Consider the following 23074-nt stretch of genomic DNA (forward strand, 5'->3'; position numbering starts at 1 on the left):
ATAACTGGTACGCAGGTTATGTGCGTAATCTGAAATGCGTACCGTCACTTGTGTCACAAAGCACTTGCGTACCGACGTACTTGTGAAGCTTTTCCAGAAGGCGGTTAGATCATCGGACGACAGAGTCGGTCTCCGTGTGCACAGACAGGGCTGCTGTTAACGTCGGTCTGTACAACGGAATTGTGCCAAAACTACGCCAACCGGCTGCGGAGGGAGACTCCCCCCTTTACTGGAGAACTGCGCTAAAACAGCTGATCACAACGTTCACACTCTGTGGTCACGAAGTACTCCACTAGCCCCCCCCCCCCCGTCGACTTTCCTGAAGTACTTCCCCGTTGATAGAAATCAACACGTAATGAGTTAAGACCCCACGGTTTGATGATTGATAGGTGTGTGGGCTGTCTTTCATTTTGACACACATACAATTTTTATAATAAACATACATACTGTATGTTAAATGGATATATCCGCCTTCTTTCATTTATCTTTCCATTCCCACAACAATATACATAAAGAAATGGCATATTTTGGACATAGTTTGAATGGTGATTAATCATGATTAATTAATTTTTAAGCTGTGATTAATCTGATTAAAAATGTTAACCGTTTGACAGCCCTAATATAATATATATATATATATATATATATATGTGTATGTATGTATGTATGTGTGTGTGTATGTGTGTGTCTGTGGTGATGGGGAGAAAAAGCCTTTGATTTATATCACTCCTGCCTTTCTTCTCTTTAATCAGAGCAGAAAACCCCAACAAACACATGCACACTCTCTCACAAACTCTCTCACATGCATGCACACCCATTGCGGCAGGATGATGATGGAATTGTTTGACTATAGTAAGTAGACAAACAGAAGCCTCTGTTTTCAATACATTGTAACGCAAGCATTGATAAATGATCTTAATTTAGATCATTGAGAAAGTATTCAGACCTATATCCAGGGTCGGGTTATAAAAACAGAGCACCACCAATTCCTTTATTCCTAAATGGTAAGAATGTGTCACCACAACAAACCTGCCAAGAGAGGGCCCCCCCCCCAAAACTCACAGAGTGAGCAAGGGGGGCGTTAGTCACCACAGATAGCAGGATCTGGCCAGCAGAGACAGGAGTGAAGCTGTACACTCAAAAGGGCTGGGCTTTATGGAAGAGTGAACAGAAAAAAAACAACAGTGGAAAGAAAGAAATGAGAAACTCGTTGATTTGGCTAAAAGGCATGTGGCCATGTCTGTCCAAACCCATCACCTCTCATCCCCCTGAGAACACCACCCCACAGTAGGGGTTTCACCAACTAATCGACTAGTCGACTACCTTTACCACTAGTCGGCGCTGTAGGCCCTAGTCGACTAGTCGTGAAAAAAATTGAGGTAAACGAGGTGCTGCAAAATGCTACAAAACACGTCCGACATTCTTATGTATGGCAGTACTTCAACGAAGATGTAACCAACTCCACAGTGAAGTGTCAGTTGTGTACAGCTGTACAATACAAATGCATCTGCTATGCGCAACCATCTGAAGATGAAACACCCGCTGCCGACAGCTAGCACTAGCAGTAATGCTAGCACCAGTGAGCAACGGACCGGCGTCAGCACTGAACAGAGGCAAACGAACAGCAAGAAAACACGGGTCAACAGTGATGCGGATGATGAGCTACGGGATTACTGCCAGAGGACACCGCATATCCCCACAATGGATAATCCACTGGTAAATCTGGATCAGCTCCGTTGCTCCCCCATCTTTTAGAGATTTGCGCAGGGAGGAAAAGACAGAGAGTTGTATTTCTGACACTTTGAGAGTCTCCTGACACACCAGGGACACATATTTAGGTCCCATTTAAGTCTCGAGTTTGGCATTTTGTAGGGGTGTAACGGTATTACGCAATCGCAGTAGTATGTGACGTGTGAATAAACTCCAACTCTGTATCAGAGCATTTAACTTCAGTTAAATACTTGTATGTGTATAGATTAGAAAGAGGTAAGATAAAGGATCTGCAGTATTTTATGAAGTATTAATCGTACAAAGGTCAGTTTTATACAAGTAGAAGTGTGTATTTACCTGGTAGTAGGCTGTCAGTAATGGCTACGCCTCTCTATTTGGACTGGTAGATCTCGGCAGACTGGCAACTTTAAAAGTAGCTCTCGGTTCAAAAAAGGTTGTGCATCCCTGGTCTAGATAGATACTGTTAAAAGGCTATACATGTCCTTGGTGATACTGCAGATGATCAGTAGCCTAGGCCAGGGGTTCCCAAAGTGGGGGTCGCGAGATGATTTCAGAATCCTCTTGATGCGACCCCTGAGGCGTTTAAAATATATATATATATATATTTTTTTTTATTATTATTATTTGTATTATTATTAATAATAATAACGTGTGCATAGACATTTTGTATTATGTAAGTTTGTTTAATAGGTAAGCGGGACAAATGAAGGAATTTTGATTCTGACAGATTTATGACAGTGTCATTTGCAGCTCAAAGGTCACTTTACAGCACCACTGTAAATATCAAAGACGTAAAACACACATCAACTATACTAGTATATTTCTTCTGAACAGCTCTTTAATACATTTTTCAAAATGAAACGTTGGTTAATACCAACTAGTGAGAAGTAGGGGTTTCACCAACTAATCGACTAGTCGACTACCTTTACCACTAGTCGGCGCCGTAGGCCCTAGTCAACTAGTCTTGAAAAAAATGGAGGTAAACGAGGTGCTGCAAAATGCTACAAAACACGTCCGACATTCTTATGTATGGCAGTACTTCAACGAAGATGTAACCAACTCCACAGTGAAGTGTCAGTTGTGTACAGCTGTACTGAAGTACAATACAAATGCATCTGCTATGCGCAACCATCTGAAGATGAAACACCCGCTGCCGACAGCTAGCACTAGCAGTAATGCTAGCACCAGTGAGCAACGGACCGGCGTCAGCACTGAACAGAGGCAAACGAACAGCAAGAAAACACGGGTCAACAGTGATGCGGATGATGAGCTACGGGATTACTGCCAGCGGACACCGCATATCCCCACAATGGATAATCCACTGGAGTGGTGGGCAGAAAACGTGCACCGCTTCCCCCGCTTTCGAGGAGCTACCTGGCTATTCCAGCCACAAGCACCCCGAGTGAGAGGGTTTTTTCCCTGGCAGGCAACACTGTCACCCGAAAGCGGTCAAGCCTCCTTCCCTCACATGTCGATGCGTTGGTGTTCAAACCAAAAATATGGAAAGGTGGACGTTATCGTGGAGGACAGCGAATAAAGTGTTGCGCAATGCGCTGTTGCGCACTGGATTTACGTGGCATTTATGTAAACAAGAGTTTTTTGCTGTCGATTTTGGTGAGTCCAGTTACTGTTTGTTATTTACTCAGCCATGTAACACAAATTAAAACGCAGTGTTTAATGTTACTGTATGAGTTCCAATAGAAAATACAGTTGTAAACCTCTCTTTGTGTGTCTTTATTATGAAGTAACGACTAGTCGACTGCTATTTTGAAAAACATGTCGACTAGTAAATATTGGTAGTTGTGAAACCCCTAGTGAGAAGGCAGACAGACCAGCGGAGAAGGCAGCGGAGGAGAGCGGAGAGCCGCCATCACAAAGGCAGTCGACTTCTTACGCGGGAAGAGGAGGTCCATAAGCAGTCAGACCAGCCTTCATCCAAGTGTCGCAAGTATCGATAGGAATACATCCAGTATGGATTCACATGCCTCATTATCAATGAAGCACAACATCCCCAATGTGTAGTGTGCACTGAGGTTCTTGCACATGAGAGCTTAAAGCCCGTAAAAATGCTCAGACATTTAAACAAGAAGCACCCCTCTCTTGCTACTAAAGCAGCAGATTTTTTCCGCTGAAAGCAGAGAGAATTGCAAGGCCAAAAGAAAGTTATAACTAACCAAGCAACAATCCCTACAAAGGCTCAAAAGGCATCATATGAGGTGGCATATATTTAATTGCACAGGCAAAAAAGCCACACACAATCGTGGAAATCCTAATTAAACCTGCTGCTATTGCTATGAGTAGGGCAATGCATGGGGATAAACAGGCACAGGAGCTGGAAGCAGTGCCGCTGTCTGACGGGACCATATCCCGGCGCATCACGGACATGGCCCAGGATATCAAGTGTCAGCTGATTGACAGAGTGAAGAAAGGGAAATATGCTTTGCAGTTAGACAAATCCACAGATATGTCAAACTCTGCCCAAGTGCTTGTTTTCGCCAGATACAGTTTTGATGGAAAACTTGATGAGGACATGCCGTTTTGCACCCCGCTGGAGCCAAAGTGCACAGGCGAGGACATTTTCACAAAACTTGACAACAAAATAAAAGAAGAGGGACTATCATGGGATGAGTGCATCGGTGTGTGTACGGATGGTGCTGGAGCAATTCTGGGGAAAAAGAGAGGACTAAAAGCAAGAGTCTTACAAGTGGCGCCCCACGTTATCTTTACGCACTGTATTATCCACAGAGAAGATCAAGCGAGTAAAACGCTTGACCCAGAGCTTAAAAGTGTTCTTGAGACGGCGATAAAAATGGTCAACTACATCAAATCCCGTCCACTCAATACCAGGCTGTTCGCCAATCTCTGCAACAAACTGGGATCGGAGCATCAGGGCCTGCTGTTCCACACAGAAGTCAGGTGGCTTTCATGGGGAAATGTTCTCACCCGCCTGTATGAACTGCGGGACGAGGTGCACTTATTTCTCACGGAGCATGGGTCCCAGCTCGCTGACCAACTGACAGACCCTGAATGGTTAACAAGGCTGAAAACACAAGCATCATGTCCTTGAATGATCAAATCTGCGCATTCAAGAGGAAAGTGGATCGCTGGACTGCGCGAGTTGAAATGGGCAGGATTTACATGTTTCCTGAGCTGGAGGAATTCAGAGGAAAATGATCTTAGTGTTAACTCTGTGAAGAAGTCTATCACTACCCACCTGCAAGCCCTCCTGGAACACTTTAACAAGTATTTCCCAGAGGAAGCAGCTCCGGAAAAATATGACTGGATAAGATCACCCTTTACCGTAACGACCACAAGTCATCTGTCATCCGACATGGAGGACGCACTGACTGAACTGTCAAGTGACCGCACATTAAAGACAGCTTTTAATGCGAAGACGCTTGCTGAGTTCTGTATTTCAGTCGAGAGGGAATACCCACAGCTTTCCAAGGCCGCGATGGACGTTCTGACACCATTTGGCTCCACACACCTGTGCGAAAAGACTTTCTCGGCACTGACATACATAAAAAACAAATACAGATCTCGTGTAAACGTGGAAGATGATCTCTGAGTGGCCATCTCGATTTGCTGTGCTCCATGCATATTGCCCACCCGTCTCATTAGGTGAGATTAACGCTGAAACATAGCGTATTCCCCAAATGTAAATACTAGGGGTGCACCGAATGGGAAATTCTTGGCCGAAACCGATACCGAAAATAGGAAACAGTTGGCCGAAAACCGAATGCCGAAAGGCCGAAAATGATTAATAGAAATATATATAATGTATACATTTTTTACCAATGTTGTTCAGCTTCCTGATTATGGAAAAAGACATGATTATGGCAAAACTTAACTTAAATAATAATCACTAGTATGGGTCCATAAAACATTTATTCAGCACTTTTGAATGCATACAGTACATTAATTCCAAGTCAAGTCCATTTTCTTTTCTCTGTAGGATAACTACAACAAAGTGCATTCAGAACAAAGCCACGGTGCTTTAAAACTGCATAAACATCTAGGCCAGTAGGCCTACAACAAAATAGTGTAAATAAAGACTGTAACAGCCAGGCCTTCAAAAACAACAAATGCACCTATAAGTGCATGCATACAAATGTGCAAAATGGATAAATCCACATGAATGTAACTATTTACAAATGAAATTACAATTGAATTTCAAGAATATAAATAAGGCTGTCTGTCCTCATAAGCAAAGTAGTAAACATTGTATAAAGATACATAAAGTGAAAACTGGATACAAAATCCACAATCAATTACAAATTAAATTACAATTTCAAGAATCTGCAAATAAGGTGGTCTGTCCTCATGAGCAATGTAAACAACATTGTATCATTTAGATAACGAAAGTACAATATATTGAACACTGTGCTGCTGTCATTTCCCCCTAATGATAACCTGAGATGGTGAATTATAACTCACAATGAAAATTGTTCAGGAAAGTGGGTATAGAGTAGACATGTAGAACTAGATAAGCTTATGATAAGCCAGCCTTGTCTACTTATTAAGGAAAAGTAGGAGGTTCTTTTTAATGAACAGTAGCTTCTCTGCTTTATCAGCCATAAGTCTGTTCCTCTTCTCATCAAGCACATGAGAGGCAGCGCTGAACAGTCTCTCGCTGTCAGTGCTTGTGATTTGATCTTACTCCGCATATTTGTCCGGGTGTTTTGATTTCAAGTGGTGGAGTAATCCCGAAGTGGTGAAAGTCTTTGCAGTTACACCCCCTCGAGAAATGTCAGCTGAACACGTTTTACAAATCGCAATCCGCGCCTCTTTCTCTGATATTTTTAAATATCTCCAAGCGGCAGACATGTTGGCTGTGAGCCAGCCGCGAGCATGGTCACGCGCCGTGCTTGTCGCTGCGTTTTGATTACGTCATCACAACAACACGTTAGCTTACCAACGTAACCCTGTTCTCTGATATTCGGTGATATTTTTTCGGTGCTAAAACCCTTTCGGCCGAAAGCCGAAAGAGCCTTTTTAACCATTTTCGGCCGATAATTTTCGGCGGCCGAATATTCGGTGCATCCCTAGTAAATACGCACCGCAAAAATGTTCATATGTTTATTAGTTATTATTACCTTTTATGTATTTAAAGTTTGCACAGCAACAATGTTCATATTTATATTACCTTAATGTATTTTTACAGTTTGCACCGCAACAATGTTCATATGTTTACTACAGTTTATGTCTTTTAAAGTTTGCACCGCAACAATGTTCACTCCTAATTCACATGGAGATTACTTTGACTCACGAGTTCTGCTGTTATCTTATATTAAATTGCTATATGTAAAATCATATCATGGTTGTCAGGCTGTTCTGTTCTTGTGTGTTGTCGTTATGCGCGTGTTTGGATACGCCTATTAGTGCGTGCATCCTGTGCACACGTCTTTTTTTTTCTTCCAGTCACCACGTGATAGTGGGGGGTCGCCAGTCTCTGGCACTGTTATTTTGGGGGTCGCGGGCTGAAAAGTTTGGGAACCCTTGGCCTAGGCTACCGTGAAAATGAGAGACTGAAAATGATCTCCGTCACGGAGGCTCCATAAAACATTACTCTAAGGATGGAGTTCAGACATATAGGTCGGCTGTATTGAACACTATCATCAGAGTAATGTGATCAAATCAATAAATAAAGATTCAGCCTTTAACACGAAAGCACATGGACTCGACTCCCCCTAGGTGACTCGGACTCGAAGAGTGGGGACTCGAGGGTGACTTGGACTCGTGAATTGGTGACTTTACTACAACACTGGCCGTCGCCATTTGTTACAGCCGGCGCGGTGGATAGCAACCCCTACAGAAATTTGGCAGGTCGACTAAACGTTAATGGCCTAAAAAAAGTCTTAGGCGACTCATTTTTCATTAGTCTCTCTGTAGAAGAAAAAAAAACCTTCATGTGTGTACGCCGTGTGCTTTGATATATTCAGAAATGTTTCAGGTTTGATCAATTCAGATAAGAATGAGAGAATAAGTTAACTAAATGTTCAGTGTTGTCAGGTTTTGGTAGGAAGGCAGTGACAAGGGCTAAAAGTAAGGGTGGAGGGGTTCCGGAGGGGGCATGAGTCGGCAGGACCCCCGACGGGACAGGAAGTGGGTCCAGGCTTGAAGACTTCTACATGCCAGTATTCACTTATCAACATATTGCCTCCTGTCGATAAGCTTTCTGGTTCAGCAAAACTCCATGTTAAAAAACATGGAAAAATAGCCGCACTGCTCTAACTACCAACAAATATGTAGAAAGCATTTCCTGTGATTCAGCACATAGTGCACCAAAGAGTTCCTATAAAGTATTAATTTAAATATATCCACAATATTTGTTTGTTATTTTATTATATTATTTTGGGTTTTGTTTTTTATTGCCGCTTGCCATCTCCCATGCTAAAGTACCACTCTCCACCAAATTAGACACTGGTGCACTGGTGGGGCATTGTTTTACCTGAACACAATGAAAATGATGTGACATTGACAAAATTGTTATTTGGACAAAATTGAAGGTGATGCCTGTCGCGATAATCAATACATTGACTTATCATACGATAAATAAAAATGGACTCGATCAACTTTCTGAGCTCGATAAATTGCCTTTTACATGCGTGTTTGTTTACATAAGGATTAGGGGTGTAACGGTACAGTACCCGTACTGAATTCGGTTCGGTACACGTGTGTACCAAAGTGTACCGAACTAATATAACGTTAAACGTAGGGCTGTGCAATTAATCGTATTTTAAATCGCGATTACGATTATGGCTTGCGACGATTATGAAAACAGCATAATTGACAAAATACGATTATTTAGCTCGCCCCTCCCTAAAAGCCCACTCGGCCACGTGGGAGTGACATGTGTTGTGAGTGTTCAGCGCAAGCGAAGATTTCAGAAAAAGAGCAGCAACTCGTTAAAAAGAAGGGTCGCGGGGAGATTCCCAGTCGATCGCGAGATGCGTCTAAAAATAGAACAACAATATTCTGTTTTATCGTTAATGTCCTGTAACATAATCTTCCTGTGCCAGAATAATGCACTTGAACGCATCAAAGCTTTGTGATTGGCCGGCGTGACCCCATGTGTCGGGGCGTGGCTGGTGGGCAGTCGCTGACGTTGTCCGTGTCAACAGGAGTGACAGTCCGCACACACAAAAGACCGCAATTATGGCAGAAGCAAAAAAGCCCAAAATATATAATTTTCACTCCGAGTGGGAGGATGATTTTTTTTTTTATCTATTCCAATTCAAAGTCCATCTGTCTCATCTGCAATGCGAGCGTGGCTTTATCGAAGAAGGGTAATTTAGGAGCTGCATTTCAAAACAGTCCCAAAAGGGGAGGGACCTGAAAGGACAGCTAAATGCACAGCAGTCCATTTTCACCAGGCCCAACAACAAGAGCAAAGCTGCTACCATAGCATCTTATCGCGTCAGTCACGTTCTTGCGAAACACATGAAGTCTTTCAAAGACGGCGAAGTTGTGAAAGAAGCATTCCTGGAGGCTGCCGGCGTGCTTTTGGGGGACAGTAAAAATAACTGTAGCATTTCAACAGGTTTTTGATATAACAAAAACTCAAGTTAGATACTGTTATTAATCAGCTGTACATTTTAGTTTGTTTGAACTTATTCATTATAATTATTGTAGAAAAAATGGTATAAGAATGCAAACATTGAGACATGTTCTGTTTAAATTGATTATAGTCTATTATTATAGTGAATAGTGGTGGTCTAATGGATAGTGAGGTGGGGTGAAGATCGGAAGGTTGTGAGTTCAACTCCCGCCAGGAACATCACCACTAGTGTGCCCTTGAGTAAGGCACTTAGCCCTTAGTTACTTAAGGGAGAATGTCCCTGTAATCGGTAATTGTAAGTCGCTTTGGATAAAAGCGTCAGCTAAATGAAATGTAATGTAATTATCAACTCAGGTTAAGAAACTAGTGTTGCTTGCATCCTATTTTAAAAAGGCATTTCTTTTTATACTCTAATAAAATGCAAAAAAAAATGGGTTTGATTCTATCAATTTTGTCTTTTTTTATTGCACTTTGGCAGCAGATTCCTGTGTAGCTTCAGATCTGAGTTGTCTTATTAGTAAGCCTAATTTATACTTTTGTAGCAACACTATTTTTATATAATGGCAAAGAGAGGGCTCAGAGTCTTTTCTTTTTTTCCTGTGTCATATGTGGCAGCACTGCCACAAGAGGGTCTTCAGTACAGGTGGCAATATTGTCACCTGCCTGCGCTCATCTCTGAAACCAGACCATGTAAACAGGCTGGTGTTTCTTGCAAAAATCTTTAAGAGATGACATGAGCAGCCCTACCAGCATTTGCCATGGTGGCCAAAACATTTTTATTTGGTCTTAATTTGTAGTTCAACTTTTATTTCCTGTTACTTCTGAACCATGACGGTTGGCCAGCCTTCAACGTTTAACTGAGTGGAATGTGTTGAATATGTTTCCCCAAAATGTTGGCTATGTTAAGGAGTCTTCAGTAGGTTGTGACAGTGCACTGCAACATATTTGATTTAATTTATTTTGGTCTAATTTATTTTTATTTATCATATTAATATATGTTTAGTATGGTTTTGGAAGTGCGCTCCAACATATTTGTTGATCTTGTTTATTGGTAAAATATTATTTGTTTTAAAGTTCAATAGATGGTCAATAAATAATCGTAAAAATAATCATGATATCAATTATTGACCCAAATAATCGTGATTATGATTTTTGGCATAATTGCACAGCCCTAGTTAAACGTAAAAAATGTAGAACGTGAACAACTTTTTGGATGTAATCTCAGGTGCTGCGTCGCAGCATTCAGAGTAATTTGCTCACATTGGGTTCAACGCGTCAGAGCAAGCAAGTCATTTCATTGGACGAAAGGCATATGAGAGCTGGTCAAAGGGATGCGTTCAAATTTAGTCAGTAATTTGAGGAACTGTCGAAATGGCGAACGCAGATAAAGTTGAGCTCGAAAATCCTCCAGCATCATTGAAGTCTCCGGTTTGGGAACATTTTGGTTTCGTAGTTACGTACAAGGATGACGGACAAAGACAGGTGGACCGAACCAAAGCTGTTTGTCGGCATTGTTCAACTAAAATTGGTTCCGCGGCTGGCAATACATCAAACTTGCACACTCATTTGAAAAGGCATCACCCGAACGTGAATATCACCGGTACCAAAAGAAAAAAGACTGAAGCGCAAACCCAACTCCGACTAGCATTTAAGTCTCCACCACTCGCAAAAAGTTCAGACCGAGCCAAAGCTATTACAAACGCCAAATATCCTTATGTTGCCATGTTAGCAAAGCGCTACCTGGCTGTATCTGCTACCTCTGTCCCTAGCGAGAGGGTGTTCTCCACAGCAGATCTGCCCTTTTGGCAAGCAATGTGAACAAGTTAATTTTTCTTTTAAAAAAACATGAAAATACAATGACAAGCAAGTCATAATGTCAAACTGGCTGCTTAGGCACTAGTACAGTACAGTTCAAATACAGATTATTTCAGTTCATCGAAATGCTGCACCTTAATGTTTATTTTGTATTTATTTGAGTGAATATTCACAGTTTAATAATAATAAAAAAAAAAAAACTAATAGTTTATGTTTTGTGAGTACTAGTAGGCCTACAGTAAAGTTCAAATACAGATTATTTCAGTTCATCGAAATGCTGCACCTTAATGTTTATTTTATTATATTTTGTATTTATTTGAGTGAATACATTATTCACAGTTTAATAATAATCTAAAAAAATAAATAAAAATGTTTTATGATAATTTTTTCTGCTGTACCGAAAACGTACCGAACCGTGACCTAAAAACCGAGGTACGTACCGAACAGAAATATTTGTGAACCGTTACACCCCTAATAAGGATGTGACTAGCATTTTAGCCAGGAGCGCTGTGGCTGCCAGCCCGGCGCGCTGTGAGGGGCGGGGCTCACACACAGCTCATGACAAAGCCAGGTCAGGACACTCCGCGTGCAGCAGTGTAGCAGCCAAATTAATAATATAGAGACAAGCAGGAGACAACGTGTGACTTACTAGAGGGGAATTTGAAGTTAAATGGAAGTGGTTGCAAAACTTAATACCACATCTCCGGTGTGGGAATATTTTGGATTTAAGCCAAATCAACGAGGCGAAACTAAGGACTTGAATGAGCCGGGCGGTGTGTTGCATTTGTTTAAAAAAGGTAGCAACAAAAGCTAGCAATACGACCAACCTTAAACTGCACCTGAAACACAATACCCATTCCGTGTTCCCAGCTGGGAGCAAACACGGCATCTGGAGAGCCCCCACCTTCCCTACAGTTTGCAATCTAAGATGCATTTGCCCGACAATGTAAACATGCTGTTGTTCCTTGCTCGAAATACTGTACAGATTTGGATATGGCCTGTTCAGGCATCTGGGTCTTTGTATGGACAGTGGACTGTACACTTGACTGTTTTTTTAAGGAGGGTTCTTTTGCTTGTGAGACAATGTGTGCTTATGTTATTTATTTATTTATATATACAGTATGAGAGAGAGCTCTGTTTTCCAGCCTGAGTCTATTTAATTGATTGTTTTGGTTGTGTGTGATTTTAATTTATTTGTTATAATTAAATTTATTTATTTTATTTATTATATATAATTTATATATTTGAATATTATTTCACATTTCATTTGCAATGTTGAATGTTCAATACAAAGTTCTGTTTGAAAGGATGTACTTCAATTATTATTATATATTATCAGGCAGGGGGGGGGGGGGGGGGGGCGGACAGCAATAGTCAGAAAGTCCAGAGGAACATGCAGGTCCGCACAGGGCTGTAGTTGCTTCTTCAATGCTCCCTGCAAATAAGGAAAAGCTGGGATGGATATTTTACATTACTTTTTAATTTTAAGAAAAATGTGGGTCGGGCAAGGGGTTCCCGTTGGACAGCAAATCCTTTAGGACCGGTGGTGGGCCGTCAGAGCCAGAAGGCCTTCTCTGCTGGTCTAAACACTATCAGCATCACTGACAAACCTTTAATATAGTTTTTTAATTAACATGTTTTACATTATTCCCAATAGTCTATTCTCTTCAGTTCATAGCTTTTCTCTGTTGCGCTCGGTTGCACTGCGTCCAGTAATGGTTGTTAATGTTGCAGCTTTTATCCAATCATATTTTACATTACATTGCATTTAGCTGACGTTTTTATCAGAAGCGACTTACAATAATAAGTCAGAATGTGTTGCTGGGTCAAAGAAATCTGCCTGAAGCCTTCAGAATCAACAGTGCGAGACTTGTAGCTTAAAACAAGTGGCAATGAAACTATTGCATTGGCCCATCAGATTTTGAGTTGGCGACACCGGGGCCCTCTAGCAGGCGTATGATGACGTCAGCATTTTCCTATCCTGATTGGTTTGTCAGCGCTAGCAAACACTAGCGTGTGTAGCGGGAGCTACCGGTAGCTACATACTGGCACACAGCATCTGTAGCGTCCTTAGCAACCTGCACCATGGATGTATAATTAATATATATATATATATATATTAATATATATATATATTAATATATATATATATATATATATATATTAATATAAATATATATATATATGATATTAATATATATATATATATATATATATATATATATATATATATATATATATATATATATATATATATATATATATATATATACACACACAGTGGGGCAAAAAAGTATTTAGTCAGCCACCAATTGTGCAAGTTCTCCCACTTAAAAAGGTGAGAGAGGCCTGTCATTTTCATTCTAGGTATACCTCAACTATGAGAGACAAAATGAGAAAAAAAAATCAAGAAAATCACATTGTCTGATCTTTAAAGACTTTATTTGCATTTTGATGTTTTGGGGCTGTCGCTGGGCAACACGGACTTTCAACTCCCTCCAAAGATTTTCTATGGGGTTAAGATCTGGAGACTGGCTAGGCCACTCCAGGACCTTGAAATGCTTCTTACGAAGCCACTCCTTCGTTGCCCGGGCGGTGTGTTTGGGATCATTGTCATGCTGAAAGACCCAGCCATGTTTCATCTTCAATGCCCTTGCTGATGGAAGGAGGTTGTCACTCAAAATCTCACGATACATGGCCCCATTCATTCTTTCCTTTACACAGATCAGTCGTCCTGGTCCCTTTGCAGAAAAACAGCGCCAAAGCATGATGTTTCCACCCCCATGTTTCACAGTAGGTATGGTGTTCTTTGGATGCAACTCAGCATTCTTTCTCCTCCAAACACGTCTCGTTGAGTGTTTACCAAAAAGTTCTATTTTGGTTTGATCTGACCATATGACATTCTCCCAATCGTCTTCTGGATCATCTAAATGCTCTCTAGCAAACTTCAGACCGGCTTGGACATGTACTGGCTTAAGCAGGGGGACACGTCTGGCACTGAAGGATTTGAGTCCCTGGTGGCGTAGTGTGTTACTGATGGTAGCCTTTGTTACTTTGGTCCCAGCTCTCTGCAGGTCATTGACTAGGTCCCCCCGTGTGGTTCTGGGATTTTTGCTCACCGTTCTCGTGATCATTTTGACCCCACGGGGTGAGATCTTGCGTGGAGCCCCAGATTGAGGGAGATTATCAGTGGTCTTGTATGTCTTCCATTTTCTAATAATTGCTCCCACAGTTGATTTCTTCACACCAAGCTGCTTACCTATTGCAGATTCAGTCTTCCCAGCCTGGTGCAGGTCTACAATTCTGTTTCTGGTGTCCTTTGACAGCTCTTTGGTCTTGGCCATAGTGGAGTTTGGAGTGTGACTGTTTGAGGTTGTGGACAGGTGTCTTTTATACTGATAACAAGTTCAAACAGGTGCCATTAATACAGTTAACAAGTGGAAGACAGAGGAGGCTCTAAAGGCCCAGATACACCGGCCAGTCACCTGAGAAGTCACCGACACCGACTGTTGCGTCGCCGGACTCTCCTGCGTATTTGCCGACTTCGCGCACTGGAACACACCGCAAATCCGAGCCGAGCATGTATGAACTGCGTATGCGTGAGTGACAATAACTCTCCTTACCAGCAGGCGGCGGTAGTGTGTTTTCATCATTCAAAAGAGGCAACAACCGGAAGACAGAGAAGAACAGACTCCGTGATAATATAAACAAACAACAAATAGCGTTTTTCTTTCCATTTTCACTCTCGTCCATTGAAAACATGAACGAACAGGAGCTCTATAAACCGATGAGGTGAAATAGCCGTCCGTGTGTGTTCCATCTTCCATTTTAAATCATTTGTTTACCTCCCTCACTTCCGTCAACGCTTCTCATGCACTGATTCGCTAGCTGAACAGCCAATCAGTGTTATCCCTTTGTCCGATTTCCGGTGGTGTTCCCGACGCCGATTCAACATGTTGAATCGGCAAAAAAAAGGCGTCAGGTCGGCAGAAAAAAACCGACGGTGCGGCGCACACCACTCCGAATAGGGCGTGCCCACGCATGTTCGGCCCGACTCCCATTTACTGCCGATTTCGGGCCGGTGTATCTGGGCCTTTAAAGAAGAAGTTACAGGTCTGTGAGAGCCAGAAATCTTGTTTTTTTTTGTCTGTGACCAAATACTTATTTTCCACCATAATTTGCAAATAAATTCTTTAAAAATCAGACAACGTGATTTTCTGGATTTTTTCTCTCTCAATTCTTCTCTCATAGTTGAGGTATACCTAGGATGAAAATTACAGGCCTCTCTCATCTTTTTAAGTGGGAGAACTTGCACAATTGGTGGCTGACTAAATACTTTTTTGCCCCACTGTATATAATATAATTTGATTTTAAAGTTATTTTTTCAACCCACAATGGCTGTCAGCAGAGGAGAAATTGATTTGGGGAAGCTATCAAGGCTGTCGCAGTCGGGGAAAGGTTTGTCGACAACTTCCAACTCACTAACTACAGCGGTATATCTCAGCCTCCGAGGAGCACTGCACACTGTATGAATGCCTGATCTTCACAACGACTTGATGTTTGGAGCCATAGAGGGTTTGCAAACTTAAGTTGTCTAACCAAGGCAGCAGCGAGACACAAAAGCACGGCTGGACACAACAAGCAACGCTGCTTTTGACTGTTGGGGAAACCCGGGGGGAGGGAAACGGAGGTCCACAATGGTCTTTGCCAGAAATACGACTGGACTTTCAGCTTTAGATAGAACAGGACTTATTATTGGAACTCAAAACTCAGATCATCTGGAGCACAGATTAACTGAACTCTTGTTGAGGAAAGAAAGGAGGATGGATTTTGTGTACAATTATCAAACGTATTGGTGAGTAAAGGCTATAATGTTTTTTGTACATGTTTTGATATTTTCTTGTTATTTTATGAAGTAAATATTGATGCTTCTGCTAGAGATGATGTGGCTGCAGTGAAAGGAGAGTTGTTGATTTGAGTTATTTGGGTTTCTTGCTTTGTAATGGCATTCATTCTGCTACATTAGATACCTGTCTGTGATGCAACGCCCTGTTATTCTGCGTTTCTGTATAATATGAACGGTTTCTATAGCCGCGCATCATAATGATGGTATTAAGAGGTGGGTTTATTCAGGTAGGACACTACTGAAGGCCTAGGTGTGAAATGCACGGCCCGCTACTGGTTAGGACTGTACAATTATGGCCGAAACACGTTATTACTAAATGTTCTTAATCTTAATGACTATTCAATTATTTCTGACAAATTAGTTATACTAGGTCCACTAAATACTTTCTGGAGTGTACCCTATAACAGCGATTTTCAAAGTGTGAGGCGGGCCTCCCCGGGAGGGCGCCAGAGAGCTTCAGGGAAGGCGCAGCGTGGAGAACAAAATAACGAGAAATTCAGCTAGTTAACTTCCGCTAACTTTATGCGAGCTGCAACATGGATCGATTTTTAGTGAAGTTACCTAAAGTGAGAGAGGAGACAGCGTCTGGAAAAAAACGTCACTTGCACACTTTTGGCTGTCTGTGGAGACAGAGTTCCCCCACCTCGCCAACAAGGCTGTAAAAGTGCTCATTCCCTTCATCTCTGCCTACCTGTGTGTTAGTGTGAGTGCAGGTTTTCATTAAAAGGGGACCTATCATGCAAAATGCACCTTTGTACGTCTTTTATACATGAATATGTGTCCCCGGTGTTCCAGGGAACTCACCAAGTGTCAGAAAACACAACCCTCTCTATATTCCTCCTTAGCCAAATCGCTAAAAAAAGGGGCTGCAACGGATCTGAAAAAAACAGATCCAGATTTCAACACTTTTCTACGTCACAAAGAGGTGCTCCGCTTATTGGTCAACTCTCCACCTATCAGGGGAATGAGCCACGGCCACGTGCATTGCCAAACCTCTCATTCGCATATACTGTAGGACGGATTTCCGTCCATTTGGCTATTCAAATGTTAACGAAACGGACAGACTTCCGTGCACATCAGCGGCTGTCGGATTAAAACAGTTTAATGCACTTTTAACACTCACGTAATCAGGATTCCTGCTCCTTTCCTGGGTTACAAAGTTAGGTGACGCAGCCTGTCCTCTGGGTGCGCTCTGTGGGGGGGGGGGGTATCGCAGCCTGCTCCTCTCTGCCTGCCTGCCGCTGCACTCTGCCTCTATCCACACAACTTTTCCCCGCCTTTCAGAGACTTATTGCTGGGTGAAACTCTAAGTTACAAACTGTCCACATTGCATTCTTGCTAATTAGCCAAAATATGAACGGAATAAGTAGCAAGCATCGTAACAAACAGAGTAAAATAAATAAGGGACAACAGCTTGTCAACCATACTTGCCAACCTTTAGACCTCAGAAATCGGGAGCATTTGGGGGGGGGGGGGGGGGGGATGCTAGTGGATCGCCGGAGCTGTTAGATTAACATTAACATGCTTATTGTAGTTGTAAGTGCAATGCCTTGCGGCCTGTAGCACCGTCCTTGATGGAGCATATGTGTGGGCTGGACCTGTATTTTACAGGAAAGGAGTGAGCAGAGAGTAGAGTAGTTGTCGATTCTTGTTCTGTTTTCTGTGAATATCTGCCTCACCCTCTCAGACTTTGAGTTGCGCGCGCTACTAAAGAGACGTGTTACCATGGAAACCAAACAATGGTGTAGCTGTATTAAAGTCCGAGTGGAAACAGTCGTGTGTAAATCTGATTTTGTCAGAAACCGGGAGAAATGCTGGAGAAATATGACCCCGGGAGAGGGCAATGAAACCGGGAGAGGGCAATGAAATCGGGAGTCTCCCGCGAAAATCGGGAGGGTTGACAAGTATGTTGTAAAAATAAAATGTATAAATATACCTTATATACGTATGGTCATACACTATATCATTTAAATATGGCATGATAGGTCTCCTTTAAAAAGGAAAGTACCGGTCAAGCAGGGGCGGATCTACCGGGGTGGCATGGGGTGGCAACTGCCACCCTAAAAATAGCCTTGCCACCCCAGCTGCCACCCCAGTTGGCAGCTTTGTTGTTGAAATAAAAATTGTGGCTCATCAGACATTTATGAGAGAAAATCCCTAATGTCCTGTGCAAGTGAATGCAGCAAAAGACACGAGCCTTGTAACCCCTCCCCCAGCGCGAGCGTGGAAATGTGATTGGCGGCGATTTCATTTGAACAGGACGGCACAAAACGAGAAGCATTCGGGCCCAAGTAGACAGAAGGAATGAGGTATTTGCGGTCTACAATGACAGAGAAGAGACTGTCAAGTTTGACTGTACTCAGCATTGAATCAAAACGCACTAAAGCTTTGGATCTTAATAAGTTTGTGAGGCGTTTTGCTGAACAACATGGTAATCGCCGCATTCAGCTGTTATAGGCATGCCAACTTGATGCTCTGCTCACGGATGACTCGATGAGCATTAAAAACTGTTAAGATAATTTTTCTTTGAAAAAACGGTTTTAAGTCCTGAGAATTTCAAATAAGACGGTGAGTAAAACTACACTGCCCAGCGAGGGCTGAACGATTAAACGATTTTAAATCGAGATTTGAAATGATGCAATTATCAAATCGCAAAGCCTGCAATTTTTTAGGGTTTTTTTTTTTTTTGTTCTTCTTGTGTGTCAGTCATCCACACCAATCAGAAGTGCTGTGCTCCACATGTACCAGCCATTGTTAACCAATCAGAAGTGGCCCATGATAGTAGGTGATAGACGGATTAATCCAATCACCTGCCAAGTATTTTTGAAAGTGCCTGCCCTTTCCAAATGGCTTCCAATGGAGCTTTCCTAGATGATTTGGTGAAACAAACCATCCGAGTCAGGTTAGTAATGCTCCGTCACATGTTTTACATCTATTACAGGGTGAATCTTAAACTGAAGCTTGACTTTAAAGCAACCCAACGGAAGTTTCATGTGATACCTCATTCACACCAACGGTGTTTCAGGGCCGGTTCGGAGCTGGAGCTGGAAGAGTACCGGGTTTTCCTGTTCACACCGCAGCGGAGCAGCCTCTTAGTTCCGGAATCCGGTTTGTTTCAAGCACCAATAAATTGTCCGGCTAGAGCAAAAGCACCACATACGTCACGCTTACGTCGAGGCGGGGGCAGGGGCGGGATCAACTCCTGAACAACAACAAAAAGCCGGCGTTTTATCCAGTTTGTACACAACGATGGAGAAACTAAACAAGCAGCAGTGGTCCACTGAAGAGACCAGCTACCTGCTGGGAATCTGGTCTTCCGATGAGGTACAGAGGAAGCTGGAGCACAATCGGCCATTGTTGTTGTTGTCGGTGTCAGCTGTGAGGGGTTTCCGCACGGTTTGGCTTTATGAAGCAGGCACGCAAACGGTTACGTCATGACGCAAACGATGACGCAATGACGCAGCACCAGTCGGACTCTGGGCAGTGTGAAAAGAGCCGGAGCTAAACCGAAGAACCGGTTCTGAACCTGAAAAGCTCTAGCACGGAGCTTGAACCGGAGTTGCGTTGGTGTGAATGAGGTATTAGTTTAGTTCTTTCACTCGCAGCTCAGGCTGCGGGGGTGCTAGAGACGGGAGCATGTTGATACGACCTTCCTAGCCGGAGATATGGCCGCATTTTACAATAAACTTCCGTTGGGTCGCTTAAAAACAAATATCGCAAATCGAATCGCAATTAGATTATTTCCCCAAATCGTGCAGCCCTTTGCCCAGCCAAAAAAAAAAAGTAACCACTTTGATTTCACTAGGCCAGTAGGTAAGGGCATTCCACTGGATAATAATACCCCTGCATTATAGCAACAACAATAATAACAATAATAATAGCAGCAATAATAATAATAATAATAATTGGGAGGGGGGGCGCAGCTATTCTTATGTTCTCTGAGGGGAGGCTCACCTTCCCACACTTTGAAAACCCCTTCCCTATACCACTATAAACGGACAAGAAGTTCCTGCTTTCTGTTAATTCAAAGTTTAAGGACAAAACATAAATCTGCTTTTTTCAGAGTTTCCCTTTCCTGTAGTGTGTTGTATAGGTTTTTATGCATGTAAATAGTCTGCAGAATTCCTTCCAGTTTCAATGTTGCTTATGCAACTGGAATTTGTGGCTAATCCGTTTTATAATTGAGTCTAAATGCAACAAGGAACAGACGTGCTGTGGTTTTGGCGGTGTGCACAACCAATGGGTCATGCTGAGTGGAGCTGCTCGTGTAGCGTAGCTTCAATGGAAACACAAACACACGAAAATGATTCGGCCTAAACCTAAGCAGGCAGGGTGGGTGTAGAGGCCTTACCCAGGTATTTGATGGTGAATCCTCGTGGCGGATTGAGGGACCTCCGCATCCATCCCTCCCTCAGCACCTCTAGGTGGTCCTCCTTCCCCTGGATCAGCAGCACATGCTCATCTATCCATCCCAGAAAGAAGGTCTCGGACACAGCCTCAGTAATCCTCTGATTCCATACATGATGCTGGGTGTTTTCTGCTTTAAAGTCGGCAAAAATCTCATAGCCGGTGTGGTGTCTCGGCAGCGCATCGCTCTCTGACACCCCAGCTGCCCCCCCCGCATCCCCAGCCCCAACCCTGGACAGTACTATAGCCAGTGAATGGGGGGCTATCTGCAGAAAAGACTCCATTTTCGCGTCGGCCTTCTAGCTGACTATCGAATGCCCTGTTATCATTGTATGCATGCATGTGACACCGTGAGGCTTCATGCGGAACATAGACTCCATGTTAGCTCGCAGGGTGTAGCTACAGGCTGCGGGCTGTAGCAGCCGCATAGCCTACCACTGTGTCCATGAAGCTAGCCTGCTAGCCCCCGTTAGCTCCCTATACTTACATGAAACCCATTCCTACACCTTTAGGTCCGTCCTTTCCCCTAAACATAATACATAGCCCCGTAACGGAAACCGTTTTTTACCAAAGACCCATGTCGAGCGCTGTCACCTAAAAACCAAAGATGACATTCGTGATTTTCGGTGTAACGGTGTCTTACACCTCGTTGTGATATGTACCTGCAAATTAGGCTAACTAGCTTGATGCTAACGTGTTAATGAATTCACCCAGGCAACAGATGCGGAGAGACCCCCCCTTTCCTCGTCGCCAGGCAGCAACCGGGTCTCGTCGGACACCTGTATCTTTTTATCCAGCCTCCACGGTACCCGATGATTCAGTATCTCCCCGGCCGCCCGTTCCTTCTTTCCTGTCCCCTGCCTGACACACGGCGGTACGGTGCGAGAAACCCAGCTGGATGCAGGAGCGTCTCATCCAGGTACAGTGATGGCAGGCATCTGTATGGAGCTGCGTCAAGGCAGCTATCACAACAGCCGACACACATCTTCCGGCCACATTTCAAATTAAGACCTCTAGCCCAACAGGTGTTTACAGTCAGCAGCTCGCCTATCTGCTGCCAACAAGCTGAGTTAATAACATTTTAGCTGTCGAAAATCATACAGTATCCCTGCAGCGAAGTATTTCCAAAGTATTTAACGGTAAGAAAATAATTTTATATTTTATATTTATATAGCTAGCTCATTAATCAGTTGTCTGATAAATACCTGAAAGAAATACATTAATGTATCATATATTTTGAGGATTTTCAATTGTTCTAATTGACATTATAAAAATGATACATGTTATAGCAATTCCAACTTTTATTCAGTATTATGATTTTTTTTAAATTTAGGAATAGAACACTAAAAACAAAACATTAGATTGCAAAAAATATGTTTGTCTTGTCTATTATGTTCTTCTTACATCAACCAAAAAAAACACCGCCCCCACACTTAAATTAATAAATAATTAATTATCCAAATTTGATCTGAAACCAGGTCCCTCTGCCGAACAAGGCCTCAATAAAGGACCCTCCTTTAGGTTGTGATCATATTTAGTTATATTTCACTTCCACAATTTCCTTGCCCCACATTCCCACACATCCCTTGAAATACCACATGCCATATTGCAATACAAACTGAAAATTATAAGCTTTGTTAAAGTACATTTTATGTCAGGACTGTTTTATTGCATTATGTGGTACAGGTGTGCGATGCGTCAGGATGGAGGAGGGGAACTTTGTCACAATGTGACCACCTCAACCTGACAAACTGCTTGTATTCAGCCCTTAAATATTTACTTTTTTGTATTTAGTTTTGTATCTATTTATTCTTGATTTACTATATTTAATATGTATTTTACCCTTCCCTTTTTGAAGATGTTTAGTTTGCTCTGGATATTGCCATTGCTTTTAATGGTCTTTATTATATAAATGATTTGCATCTGGGTTGCAGGTGTTAGGGGGCAGGCAGACTTCAAATGTGGACCTTCTTGGTCTCGTTCCAGCCTCTGTATTTAACATACTTGTTAATCCAAGATTTCTAACTCCTGTTTCAGTTACAGTTTCTACATCATTTCTGTTTCTTTGTTAATTATTTATTTAACTATTCCATATAAGCGCTTTGAGCACCATGGAAAAGCGCTATATACATTTCATGTATTATTATTATAAATATATATCATTTATAAGTTAACCCAATGATACACACACATTACCCCCCCCCTACCGGATCTTATGTCCTCTTGTGTGTTGTGACATGAAGCAGCTCTAACCCTGCCACAGTGTAAAGGGTGAACTGTTTGTATTCCCCAAACCTACAACAACACAAACAAATATAGATATAAAATGAAATAAATACATTGTTAATACATTTTAAAAAAGGGAAAATAAAGCGGGACATTCATTGAGCCGGTCGTATTATTTACTTTCTTATCTGCTTGGATATAGATGTGTTACTCATTATACTGACATTTAAGCTCCAGGTACTGTTTTTATTTGTACCATTCAAGTAGGCAGAAAGTTAAGTTTCTATTCCTGCCCTGCTACAGTAGCTTAAGCCGCTTCATTTAGCTGTCCTCTAATTGGTTGAAAGATGAAAGGTCAGAGGCAATCGGGATCAGAGTTGAAATAATTTAAATCTGAGCCTTAATACTGTAATGACAAGTGTGTGTGT

General features: G+C 42.3%; 1 protein-coding gene across 1 annotated transcript in view; it reads right to left on the reverse strand.

The window, feature by feature from the left end:
- LOC307033159 (storkhead-box protein 2-like) overlaps positions 1 to 21339 on the reverse strand; it is a 100358-nt gene extending 79019 nt beyond the window's left edge. Inside the window, exon 1 of the mRNA XM_079671514.1 lies at positions 20365 to 21339. Within this exon, the coding sequence (XP_079527640.1) occupies positions 20365 to 20704 (340 nt within the window). The 5' untranslated portion in view covers positions 20705 to 21339. The remainder of the gene's footprint in view (positions 1 to 20364) is intronic.
- Positions 21340 to 23074: the final 1735 nt, after the last annotated feature.

The sequence above is a fragment of the Notothenia rossii genome (assembly GCF_949606895.1).
Source record: "Notothenia rossii genome assembly, chromosome: 3".
Classification (NCBI taxonomy): domain Eukaryota; kingdom Metazoa; phylum Chordata; class Actinopteri; order Perciformes; family Nototheniidae; genus Notothenia; species Notothenia rossii.